This window comes from Gorilla gorilla, chromosome 10 (assembly GCF_029281585.2).
Source record: "Gorilla gorilla gorilla isolate KB3781 chromosome 10, NHGRI_mGorGor1-v2.1_pri, whole genome shotgun sequence".
In the NCBI taxonomy this organism is placed as follows: Eukaryota; Metazoa; Chordata; class Mammalia; order Primates; family Hominidae; genus Gorilla; species Gorilla gorilla.
In genome coordinates this window covers 77704161-77718284 of record NC_073234.2, presented here as the reverse complement: position 1 = coordinate 77718284, position 14124 = coordinate 77704161, and the positions used below count along the sequence as shown (strand labels likewise).

The following is a 14124-nucleotide window of genomic DNA, read 5'->3' as shown; positions in this document are numbered from 1 at the left end:
TATGCCACCCTTGGTCTTTACCATGTCTCTAAGAATTGAGAAATGATCCCAAGAACTGTAAAATAACTACTGCTTGCCTCAAACCCTTCCAGATTGCCACATACATGTATCTGTTTATTGACTAAGCTTCTCTACTTGAATGTCCCATGAGTACCTGATATGCAGCATGTCTGGCACAGAATTCATCATCTTTCCATGGCCTCAGTCCCCTCTTTCTATATTCCATAGACCTTGTCAGTTGCCCTTCCGATTCTTGGGAGTAATTTAAGGTCTCTCCTTTACCCTCTAAAGATACAAGGCAGGCAAGCCCTGACAGTTCCCCTTCTTCCTCGCTCTCAAATTTGCTTCTCCATCCTCTGCTTTCATGAAAGCCACCTGATATCTCACTATGCCTTAGCCTCCTAACTGGTTTTCCTATCTTTAGGCTTACACTCTTTGAATTCATGTCTATTCTCTTTCCAGATAAAGCATTTAAGAATATCTCAAAAACAAAATGCCGGGCATGGTGGCACATGCCTCTAATCCCAGCACTTTGGGAGGCTGAGGTGAGTAGATCACTTGACCTTAGGAGTTCAAAATCAGCCTGGGCAACATGGTGAAATCCCATCTCTACAAAAAAACACAAAAAATTAGTGGAGCATGGTGGTGCTTGCCTGTAGTCCCAGCTACTTGGGGGGCTGAGGCAGAGAACTGCTTGAGCCTGGGAGGCAGAGGCTTCAATGAGCCATGTTCACCTGCCACTGCACTTCAGCTTGGGTGACAAAGCAAGACTCTGTCTAAAGACAAAAATAAAAATATCCATTTATCTATCTATGTATATTAAAAAAAAATTGATGTCAACACCCCTGATTACAAACCCTCCTCTGGTACCTTAGTGCTTCAAGAAACATTTCAAAAATAATGATCTGTAATAGCCCATGAAAAAATAATTCCATGTATAAGTGTAAGAAATACAAAATTAAAGTTAAGAAGGTTTAATTGCATGAGTTTTTAAAATCCTGAATATGTTAATGTGCATTGTGAATCTTCAAGAGATCACAGTATGCAGCTTTTACTGGAACTTTTGAAACTCTTTAATGTTCCTGGAAAATCATCATTCTGAGATACGTCCCAAACTCTTTCACAAGGCCTAAGAGTCTCCTCATGATATCAACTCTGCTTATCTTTCCTGTGTCCCCTCTTGCCAGTCTCTCATGTGTCCTGCATTTAAGCTGTACACAACATTCCCCCTTTTCCAAGGACAGGCCTTCATCCTTTCACTCCACACTCCTGTATCCCAAGTTTTCCTCTTTCGCTGAAAGGCTCTTTCTTTCTGGTGTGTTTGTGAATTTATTCAAACATCACCCCTTCTGTGAGAACTTCTCTTACATACCCTAGACATGTTCTTTGACAAGATTAGTACTTCCCACTACATGTGTTCCTTCAAAACCTTGTGAATGTTTTTAGTGTCATATTTGTCTTTCATAGTGGTCTATGGACTACTTAGCATTTTTTAGTACAATCTATTATTCCTTTGGCCCAGGGCAGGATCTGTTGAAGAAATAAATGCATATTCTAAGTTGAAAGTATCTGCCTTGATAATTCCAAATCTATTGATAATTTCTGTCTTCTTATCAATAGAAGCCTGGACCATATGGTACAGGTTTATTAAAATTCATGAATTTAACAGATGATATTAGTGCCACACAAATGCTTATTTACTACGTATTTATTTTATATAGGAGTTGTAAGTAAAAGTAATGGCATATTTGTTTCCAGTGATTTTCAACAAATATATTTTTTTCTATTTTTGTGGTCATTGATCAGCATTACATTTTTGACACCCTGATAGGTAGACAATTTTTTTTATCTGTGAAAGCTCACCGGAATTAGATAATACATGTGAAAGCAGTTTGCAAACTGTAAAGTGTTATGCAAATGTTAATTGTCAGATGTCTTTGAATGATATCTCCAAATTCCTGATAATCCAATGGCTTTCCATGCATCACAATATTCTTGTTCATTCCTTCAATCACCTTCCTGCAAACAAGGTTTTTCTCATTAAAACCCTTGTATAAATTTTGCTTATTAAAAACCTGGGCATGGTGACTCATACCTGTAATCCCAGCACTTTGGGGGGCTGACGTGGGCGAATCCCTTGAGTCCAGGAGTATGAGGCCAGACTGGACAACATGAGAAAACCCATCTCTAAAAAAATACAAAAGTTGGTCGGGCGTGGTGGCTCACCCCTGTAATCCCAGCACTTTGGGAGGCCCAGGTGGGTGGATCACGAGGTCAGGAGATCGAGACCATCCTGGCTAACATGGTGAAGCCCTGTCCCTAATAAAAATTCAAAAAATTAGCCGGGCATGGTGGCAGGTGCCTATAGTCCCAGCTACTCTGGAGGCTGAGACAGGAGAATGGCATGAACCCAGGAGGCGGAGCTTGCAGTGAGCCAAGATTGCACCACTGCACTCCAGCCTGGGCTACAGAGCAAGACTCCATCTCAAAAAAAAAATATATATATATATTCATATTTTTGTATTTTTGGTGGTACATGCCTGTAGTCCTAGCTACTTGGGAGGCTCAGGTGGGAGGATCATTTGAGTCCAGGAGGTGGAGGTTGCAGTGAGCCAAGATTGCACCACCACACTCCAGCCGGGACAACAGACAGAGTAAGTTCCTGTCTCAAATAATAATAATAATAATAAATAAATAAAATAAAAATGTAAACTAACGAACTTTCAAAATAATATCCTCCTTTAAGTCATCATGTCTTAACCTGGCATGTTGTACAACTCAAGTAGCCAATTAATGGACTTGGAAATATTGCCCTTTGTTTTACTGGGTCAATTTGCATTTACTACATTTGCTCAGGTATAGTTTTAGTTTTCATGCGTTAATCCCTCTGAGGAATGAAGGCTAAGAACAGTACATTCCAATATGTCCCAAAGATATGCTAGGAAAAAGACTGTAGGCACCTAAAGTCTCAGTCCAAGGCTGTTGTCTGCTTATCCTCCAGACTAAGCAAAACGTATGGCAAAGGAAGAGTATTTAAATCTCATTTGTTGTATGGATGAGTGAGATGATACATGGCCGAGAAGAGCATCTAATGCAGAGTGGCTACCAAAAGGCAACAACTAAAAAGAATGAACACCAACCAATAGATCATGGTTATAAGGCTCCAAAATCCATTGGCTCTAAGTCTGGATAAGTTACTAGATTTTTATGTACATTTATTTCCTTAAAATTAAAGCTGAGGTAATAAATATAGAATCATAGAACTGTCTACGCTCTGACAAAAAATTACTTCAAATCCCTAGGTAGACACACAGGCTCTTTAGGTCTGTGTTCCCTATCTGCTAAATAACAAGCTTTGACTAGATTATATGGATATCTACTCCATCTAGTTAAGAGTCTATAATTGTAGAACAGCTGCAGTGAGAAAATAGATGAAAAAAATGCTTTGAAAAAAAAGTTAAAAGTGCTATACGTATGTTCGATATAGGTGGAAAAAGCCAATAAGGGAAAGATAACATCTGGTCAAAAGATTCTAAAATTATCCATCATTCTTCTGAACTATTCATACCTTTTAAGGATCTCCTTTCTTTGGAGCTGCCTATCATTTGCGTACCATATCAAAAGCATTCTTATAGAATACACTGTAATATTGGTCACCAACCTCAAAAAGTCACTTTCTATATTTGTAGCTAATAGATATATAGCAAAGAGCCCCATGTCATTAACGATAACTTAAGTCATCTTTCAGTCCACAGTTTTCTGTGGTTTAATAATGGCATCACACATTAATTCTTCTTTCAGGAGTGACCTTTACAACACCATTAATCCTCACAGCTTTTATCCAACTACATTATTACTCATTAAAGTTTCAGCTTTCAACATCTGCATTTGTTGAAAAGAGAAAAGTAAATTGTAGTAGACTTAAATCCTTGGAAATTATGAGGGATGTGTATGTGGTGAAGGGACTTTTCAGAAAAAAAAAAGAGACGTTTTAGTAGTGGGGAAAGTCATGATAAATGACATTAAGTATGTTCTTGCCTTTCTAAAATACTTTGCCATGCTTAATCTTTGGGAATGCTAAAGAAAAAATATTCATACATGATACAAATAAAAACATATTAGTTATTCTACTAGTCACATATTCCAGTTCTAACAACATCACAAAAGTTGCTCATGTACTAACACTATGACATTTATAAGCCTACGTGTATATTATGATAGTGAATGATTCGTGCCAAATAAAATATTTTTTTCTTTTACATAGTACATGAAAGTAAATCTAATCTTGGAGCTCACTTAGGATGCTGAGCAGAGTAACTGGAGTTAGACTATAAGATGAAAAAGCACACATGTGTCTGAAACCTTTTTCAAACTTCTCAAAACTTCAGTTTTCACTGTTCCTCTTTTCACTGTGGCCCCACTGCCCAGACTGAATTCCTCTTAACAAATAATCTGGAATTCTTCTTTGTGGAGATTAAAGCATTTGATACACACTCCTTCAGACTTCATTCTGATCATTCCAAAATTTCTCTGAAATGTTACCATTTATCTCTTCCTTTCCTTCAGTCTCAGGAAGAAGAAAAGTTTTTCTCCTTTACAAGGGTTAATCCCTTCCCATCACTTTTCATATCTATACATGTCTTTTGCACTTTTTCATATCTATACATGTCTCTAACTCTTCTTCCTCTCCCCCCTTGAAGAGTAATATACATATTCCTATTTTAAAACCTGTCTCTACTTAGCCTTCTCAAACTATTATCACTTCCCAACACCAAACTTAGAAAAAGATGAGTTTATATCACCAAATTAACTTTCTTTCTTCATATTCTTCTGCTCTGTATAACTGGAAATCTATTCAAACCATTCATTAAAACTTCTCTGTCAGTCTACCTGTCCATGAACTCCAAATCCTAAGGCTCTTATTCTTCATGTTCTTTAATTGTCCTGCAGAAGGTGCACCATTAAATAATCCCTCTTTTTTGAAACTTCGTTTTCCTAGGCTAGTATGACATCACCCTATCTTCACTCTTATTCTAAAATACCCACTTGCTCTTCATTCTTATTCTAAGACACTCAACTTACTCTTCATCAGTTTTGCATCTAAAAAAAGTGTAGTTGTTCTAAAATATGTTCAAAGATACTTTTATACTCTCTACTTCAGTTGGAGCCTAATTCTCCTTGCCTTGAGTTGGGCTGGACTTAATGATTCTCTTATAAGAAACAGAATAAAGCAGAATTGCCTCTGGATGAACTTGGAGAACAGGTTATTTCGTGATATAAACTGTGCCTTTTTCTTTGTTTTTCCCTTGGATCACTCACTCAGGAAGGTTCACTGTCATGCTACAAGCAGCCCTAGGGACAGGCCTATGTGGCAAAGAACCGAGACCACCAGAAAACAGATAATAATAAATGTTAAACAATAAATAATAATAAATGAGACAATAAATATTGGTTGTTTTCTACTTCTAAGTTTTAGGTTAATTTGTTACACAGCAATAAATAATATATTAGTTATCTATATTATAATATTAATATCAGTTATCTATCTATTAGTATCTAATGCAATACCAGCTGCTAAGTTTTAGGTTAATCTGTTACACAGCAATAAATAATACATTAGTTATCTATATTATAGTATTAATATTAGTTATTTATCTATTAGTATCTAATGCAATACCTATGATTCTTCACTCCACTTCTTTTCTTACCACACACAGCCTTTTTTGGTGGACTTATTTGCTCTCCTGAGTTCAACCACCTCATCATGGAATAATTTCCATATCTAAAATTCTAGCACATCTTTTACCGATGAGGCTCGTATTTCCAGCTTCTTCCTGAACACCTCTACCTAGATAGTTCCTTGTGCTGCAAATTCAACACATATTACATTTTTATTTCTTCTCCCAAACCTGCTCCAATTCTGGGCTCCCCTTTCATTGTTAATAGAGGCATAATAATCCTTGTTATTTCATAAATTCAAAATTCTAGTTTCCTGTCTACAACTTGACCTTTACCAGATACATTCTATTGTGACTGAATTATGTCAATTCTCCCTTGATTAATATCTTTTTAATCCATTCTCTCCTTTATCATTGTTTATTTCTATCTCATGTAACTTATTCTTGTCCTACATGTAAACAATGGTTTCCTGAATTCCAACATCATTATGCCATCTGATCCTTTCAGTTTTAGCTCTGATCACTTTCCACCATACATTTTTTTCTACAATCTAGACAAATCAGTGCATTTCTCAAAAATATGCTATTTCACTTTGTGATTTTTTTCTTACTGCCTAGAATGCCTAGGAATCTATCTCTTCTTCAAGGCTCAGTTTGAATTAGGATATATCTAACTCATACTCTTCTGTAGTCCTTCCCAGACAGAATCCAACACTCTCCTCTCTTTGTAGAACTTTATCTGTGCTCTGCAATAGCACTTATTATAGCTGACTTATACCATAGAATGAATGACTCTCCCTTAACTAAACCATGAGCTCCTTGAGGGCTGGCCTCCTTAAAAATTGAATAAAAATAATACAAATATCAATAAATCTGTGTTGAAATCAGTATCTGCAGTCTGATTTATGTATGCTGAAATTAAAATCATTGAATTTTTCAAAGTCAGCTTATAGAAGTGTTTTCTACTATTTTGTTTATGCTACTGAATTTACAATTATATAGAACTGAAGCTATCCACTCTTTATAATACTTTGGTGTTTGCAAGTAATCCTCAAACAGAACGAAACTGAACAAACTTCACATCCTTATGGTTGATTGATGATAGAGGCAAAATGCATTTCATCATAATGTATACTTTGTGCAATTCACAAAAAAAATGGAAATTTCAGTGATGCAAAAAGTAAGTCACCTAACAATAACATTCTGGAACCATCATTGCTCACTGCGATTAGTCACTTAGTCCTCTTTTTATATTGTATGGACATAGTTAGAAATATAGATATAACCTACACAATTAGATTTTCGGGAGGGCATTATAACTTAGACTTTAGTGAGAAATTTCATTTACATGTTTAAAACGGACCTAGGTGGTTCCTCAAATTGAAGCTGTCCTATAGAATTCAAGCCGTGTATAGGGTGGGTGTGATGTGCCATTTAAAGATGATTCCATTCAATAGCCATAAACAGAAAATCAGCAAGAACAAAAGAAACAGAACTTACCTATTGTGCTAACTCTGGCTGAAGGACTAGCTAACGCTGCTGGGACAGAGGCTTTGAGGGGGCCTGCCCCACTGTTTATTCTCAGAGCTGGCATATGGGGAGAGGTGGGTGATGTGGGTGATTTGCCATCAGAGGTCTTGGGTTTAGCTGATAGGTTCAGTGGCTGTGCCACTTCATCCTGCAATGATCATTAGAACATGAGCTGTGATAAGGAAAGGCTGATCAAAAATGCCTAGAAAAACACAGGTATGCAGCCTGTCATTTCCCATCAAATTACTCTACCAATCAGTGATCTTAACATTCATTCTGAACATTACAGCATTTGGTTAGCTGTCAACATAATGCCTCCTTCAACTATACATTCAAAATACCTTTTGTATAAGAGAAAGTACATGTGTACTCAACTACCCACAGAAAGCAGATAATTTTTGTAACCTGTAAGAAATATTCTTAAAAAGCTACTCTTTGTGCTATATTCATTTGTATTGAGAGATATTACACATTAAATTTGAAATATGATGTAGGTAGGTTTTTTTTTTAATCTCCAAAGAAAAGGGGTTGGATCTGATGCATCTTTGTACCCTGGTACCTAGGCAGAGCACCTGGAACACCCATGATGGAGGACCACAGATAATTGTGTGCCTCTGATCAGAACTGCTCTCCAAATTCAACACACACACATGAAAATTTCTAGCTTTCTTAGAAAATAATCCTTTCTCCCTAGGTTTCACAGAAACACCTTTGAATTTGATCTAAAAATGAAAATAAACATAATTAACATCACCCTACTATGTGCAACTTATTTATATGTCATACTGTTCTAAACACTAAACAAACACCATGTTTTCAAAATCCAGATGTGTTTTCCAGGTTTCTCTTTTAGTATACTATATGTGTCATGAAGATCATGTGATCAGTTCAGCATGGTTGATGATTTCCAGCTGTTCTTTGGTTTGACAGGTCAAAACACAGTTTATACTCAATTTTAAATCGTTCTCTTAGGTAATTTCATACATGAGACTTATAGATACAGTATCATTAAAATTTATATTACATCATATAAGAATATAAGAATGAGATAATATTAACATTATATCACTTTTTAAATTGGAAATTGAAAAAGTTATTTTGTTCCTTTCCTGTGCTCTAAAATTGGAATATCTTACCACTTGTTTATTTATCAATGTTTACAATATATCTAATTTTACATTAATATTATTGTAGAATAAAAATTTAGTTTCCACGTAGCTATTTCATGAGTTAAGAACATAAAATGTTTACCAATAACAGGATTTGTTGAAAGTAGAAAAATTTTTAATCAAATGGGGTAGTCAGGTGACATTAAAGTATATGTTAATTACTGTATACAAAAATTTAATGCACAGTCCTACCAAAAGAACCACTGAAATAAATCATTTTATGAAATGGTTAAATGGTAAAATATGACATTGGTATCAAGTTTATATATATATATATATATATATATATATATATATATATATATATATATAATTTTTTTTTTTTTTGAGATGGAGTCTTTCTCTGTTGCCCAGGCTGGAGTGCAGTGGTGCAATCTCGGCTCATTGTGATCTCCGCCTCCCAGTTCAAGTGATTCTCCTGCCTCAGCCTCCTGAGTAGCTGGGACACTACTACGTGGTGCACACCACCACGTCCGGCTAATTTTTGTATTTTTAGTAGAGACAGGGTTTCACCATGTTGGCCAGCTAGTCTTGAACTCCTGACCTCAAGTGATCTGCCTGCGTTGGCCTCCCAAAGTGCTGGGATTACAGGCATGAGCCATGGCGCCTGGCCTCAAGTCTATATTTTTAAGTGGTTTAATATTATTAGATTATTATTTGATTCTGTGGTTATGTGCACTTAAGAATCCCATGAACAGACTAGGAAAAAGTTACCTTTGTAATACATCTTATTTCAGTTTATATTGTCTGTTTCAAAAAAAAAAATTGAAAATTCATGAGACAATGCAAATTAGCAATCTTCTATGATGTCAGATAAGTAAGAAATTAAAGACTATTATACCAAATCTATATTGATTCATAAGATCTTGACAGGAAGTGAAATAATTCCATCACTGATGCAACATTTAATTTGGAGAAGTTTACTTTAGCATTTTAAAAACTATAGGGGCAATGGCTGGGTGCAGTGGCTCACACCTGTAATCCCAGCACTTTGGGAGGCCAAGTCAGGCAGATCATGAGGTCAGGAGATTGAGACTATCCTGGCCAACATGGCGAAACCTCGTTTCTACTAAAAATACAAAAAATTAGCTGAGCATGGTAGCACGCACCTGTAGTCTCAGCTACTCAGGAGGCTGAGGCAGGAGAATCACCTGAACCCAGGAGGCGGAGGCTGCAGTGAGTTAGATCGTGCCACTGCACTCCAGCCTGGGCAACAGAGTGAGACTGTGTCAAAAAAAAAAACCAAAAAAACAAAAAAACAAAACTATAGAGGCAGTATTATCCCTAATTGTTCAATCTGAAACATGACCTGTTCAACCATAATCTATATATATGATGTCATAATTGGCAGCAATATGGAAGTATTGTGTCCTCACATTTTAATCTAGTATGAATGAATACTTCTCAACATGTGGCTCACAGACTAGCACCATAAGCACACTTGGGAACTTGTTAGAAAGGCAAATTCTCTATCACAGAAACTATGGGGATGGGTCCCAGCAACCTGTGTTTAACAAGCCTTCATTCCCAGGCGATTCTGATGCACACTCAAGTGTAAGAGCCACTGCCTCATATATTAATATAAAGGGGGACTACTGAAAAAGTTTTATTAGACTTCCAAAAGCCTTTAAAAAGCTTCTTCTGTATAAGAAGATAACATTTAAAAATATGTAATATTACCTCAGTGTTTAAAATATAATTGGGACATATCACATGCTAATAATGGAAACATTCATATGCATAATAAATTGAATGTTACTGAGATTCCACGAGACAATAAAGATTAGAATCCAGATCTACTCTTGGTCAATTAAGCCTAAATGTCCTGACTGTCAGGGACTTTACTATTTACTACCCAGCTGTAAATATTCCAGGCCCTGTTTTCCCCTAGCAATGTAGTACCTGTTTACTACTTTCTGTGTGAAACTGACTTCTGTCATGATGCCTTTAGAACTTCTTTTTGACATCATCATAACTCTTGCAAAAGTTTTGGGAGATGCTTGGATCAAAGATGGCTGTTTTACTTGAATGTGAAGAGAAGAAAAAGAAACAAAACAAAGCAAAGCAAAGCAAAGCAAAGAAAAGAAAAAGAAAACAAAGAGAAAGATTGTATTCCCAGAGTTGGAACAGGGAAGATTTTTATGAGCACAGGGGAAACACAGTGTGAGTGTATAGTGAGGGGGGAATGGTGGTATTGATGAAGATGATGTGGATGTGGGTGCTGATGGGATGAAGTGTCGTATGTCTTAGCTTTAAGCACTAATAACTATTACATGCCCATGCTGAAAGATAACTATTCAAAGCATTTATTAGAGCAAGAGACCCACTGAAACTCTTAGTATTCACCTCCATTCAAGGCAGCACAGATGTCTGAAAGCCAAAAAGTGCAAGGCCCCAAGGACATAATAGAGGTTGACAGTTCCAAAGTTGATATAAATGTCATTCAAAATTGCCCTTTCCTTCTCTTCCATTGTGTGACCAGGCTAATGGTATATTAATAAGAACTCACATTCTCGATCTTTATACTGGTAACTGCATAAATAATTTTGACCCATTATATGATATTTCACAATTTTGTTCTTTTAATAATTTACTACTGAGCTGCTATACCAAATGCCTATTATTTATGAAGAATACAAAAATTACACTAGTTTCCCATTTTCTATTAATTATTTTTCATTTGACTAGATGAAAATTTAAAAATCTTAACTATAAAATGGACATGGACAATTTATTTCTGGCATGCATTCTTATAATATGAATATGTGCAATAAAAGCTGAAGATAAGACTTCTCTTACTTTGTTTTTTACTTGGAACTTTAGGAGAAATTCAAAAGCTTAACATGATTAACCCCTATTCTTACAAATAAAACACACATTTAAACATGTTAAATAAATTACTTACAAATAAAAGGATATGAGTAATTTTCAAGGTCAAAAATAATTGAAAAAGATACTATTTCTATCAACTACACCATCAAGCAGTGAGCAAAGCAATTTCCTGTTAATTACTTGCCTAATTGTTAAATGAGGTTGCCAATTGGAACTTTTGAAAATAACATATTTCGTAATTATTTCATTTATACACAAAGTAAGAGTTAAGAATTTAGTTATCTGCCTAGTAGCTCCAAACTTGTATATCATAAATATAAAATAAGCATTTATGTTTAAGTAAATGTGTAAGCTAAACAAATTTTAACTAGTAGAAGGCTATAATTTACATTTATAGGGTTCATTATAAGTATTCCAAAGAGTTTATTTAATCTTCATGACTATGAAGTAATTACAAATCTTGTGGAGGAAAGTAGCGCTTAGAAAGTTCTAATGAAACCCAGGTTTTTGGACTCAACATACAATACTCTTTTAATTTCTGTGACAAATTTAATCTTAAATTTAAAAAGGCACTGATGGAATATAACTTCTGAAATTCAGTCCTAACTATATAATTCTGTTACACAATAACCACATGAAAGATAATATATGTGCAATAAAATGATGTAATACAAACATTTGCTATTCTATACATTAAAAAGTTAAGGTGCAAATTCACTTATCTTGGTGACTTTTTTTGTGCTTCTCTGACCTCTACACTATATAGCATTGAAAATTTCCTTTAATACTAAAGAGTGGTTTGGACTATTCTTTTAGAAAAATCCCAAGAGTTCATGTACACATGGTACAAGAAAATAATATTTTATATAATCAAATACAAGTCTTAGAAGCTCACTCATGATATAACTTCTTCTAATCAATTACTGGGCTAATTGTAGTTTTCTGGGATAGAATGCAAAGTAAGTAAAATCCAAATAAACATATAGGTCTGGGATGTTCCATTTACATAATTATAGCTACGATAACTTGTCTGAAAGCTAACATCTCAATACCAGTTTGTGGTCACAGTAGTAGAAATACTATAGAGGCCTTAATCAGTTAATCCTGGCCAATGACAATTTGCAACAGATTAAAAAACAATTGCATAAAGAATGTGAAACAAATATGTAGCCTTAGACGCACTGAGGGAATACCAATTGTCACCATAAACTTATTCCACATAAACTTAACAAACACTATAAAATAAATATATAAAGTTACAATATATTTCATTTAGTTGTTTTTCAAATAACAATTTATCCTAGAAGAAAATATGTTACTGTAACATAATTGTATAATAGTCATAATTTTATAATGTAAAAAACCAAATGATTTAGAGAAATCAAACATAATTTAACAAATAAAAAGCATTCTTAGCAATCCTGGGGTGTTATTTCTCTCTCCCCACTCCTTAGCTTTTCAAGTCTTTGTTAAGGAGTTTTAATAGAGAACTAGATAACAGAGATCCAAACATCCTAGAGAATTCTATTTGTTTCTGTTTCTCTATTCTTATCCTCACAACATGGAAATATACCCACATGTAGGTTGCTAGACCACAAAATGCACTACCGAGGACGTGCAAATGATTAAACCCTTCAGAATATAAATTTCATCTTTATTTACATCTTTATTCACATCTTTATTCATTCTCATTATCTAATTGATGATTTGGTTCATTCCATATCACAGGTATCTCAAAATTGCACTTCCTCAAATATTTACCTAAATTAATGATTGAAAATCAAAATGTATTTGGCAGTTAACACATTTATACCAGTCTAAAGGCAACAGATAAGAACAGATGCATTTATTCAATCATCCATACATTCATCCATATCTCATTTATCCAATGGTATTTCAGCTATTTATTAATGGCTATTATATGCCAGGCATTAGAAAAACATAAACCAAAGGACATTTAGGCATGTAGCTTTGAGGCTTTGGTTTTATGTGATCAGTAATAAAGAAAAGAAGTCCATTTACTTTTTATTTAAAACCTAGGTATAGATTTAAGTGGAAGTGTGTGTGTGTTTTTAAACTTCTTTGAGAACAGTTTGTCTTTATACTCAATATAATGTTTCATTTATAAAAACACTTTGATTCTTCAACAGCCACACAATGATTGAAATATATATATATATATATGTATGTATAAATAAAATTTCAGGCTTCTTCCTCTGCATGATTTGAAAACTGTGATTGTCCCCATGTTTATCATAAATACTCATGTGAAATAAGTAGCAGTAATACTATATGGGGATGAGTAAAGGCATTCATGAAACATGTTGCAAAATTAATCATGCTGCCGCTATTATCCTCTCTGATGAAATAATCGTATTAACCTAAGTAGGGAAGTTACATGACAGCCTGAATTGCATAACGTGCACTGTTGCCGCACCTCTTCCCTAGCTTGTGTGCAGCACTCAACCTTTCTCTTTCGTCTTCTACCTCTATGCACTGTGGGAGCCCTCTTTCACCTCTCCTACCCAAATAAGGCATTTCTTCGCTACAGCTCCATAGAGGTTTACTAGAAGAAACAAAACAAACAAATATCATGAGGATCTATAAAGAGATGGAAGTGTACCTGCTGAGCAGAACTTAAAGGAGAAAAGGTTTATATTTATGTGCAAGAGTCAAAGTAACCTAAGATAAAAATAACTGTAACAATCTTAAAATTATTTTCTTAGTCTTCAAGGAATTAATAATCCTACTCACGTAGCCATCCCAACTCCTTATTTAATTAGTAGGTTCCTAAAAATCAAGTCTATCATCTTACATAGCACATAGTCTTGAAACCCCTTTTCATGATCAGATGCTTACTTTTAGACTTACAAATTGCAAAATGCCTTGTTAATCAGGCAGAAAGAGCTCCAGGA

The 14124-nt window shown here is 34.9% G+C and overlaps 1 protein-coding gene across 12 annotated transcripts in view; it reads right to left on the bottom strand.

Annotated features, from left to right (window-relative positions):
- Positions 1-14124, bottom strand: part of SOX5 (SRY-box transcription factor 5) — a 1026842-nt gene that overhangs the window by 34520 nt on the left and 978198 nt on the right. For all 12 annotated transcript variants that reach the window (XM_031000926.3, XM_063694118.1, XM_063694117.1 and 9 more), the window contains one exon: positions 7179-7356. In XM_031000926.3, coding sequence (XP_030856786.1) covers positions 7179-7356 — 178 coding nt within the window. The remainder of the gene's footprint in view (positions 1-7178; positions 7357-14124) is intronic.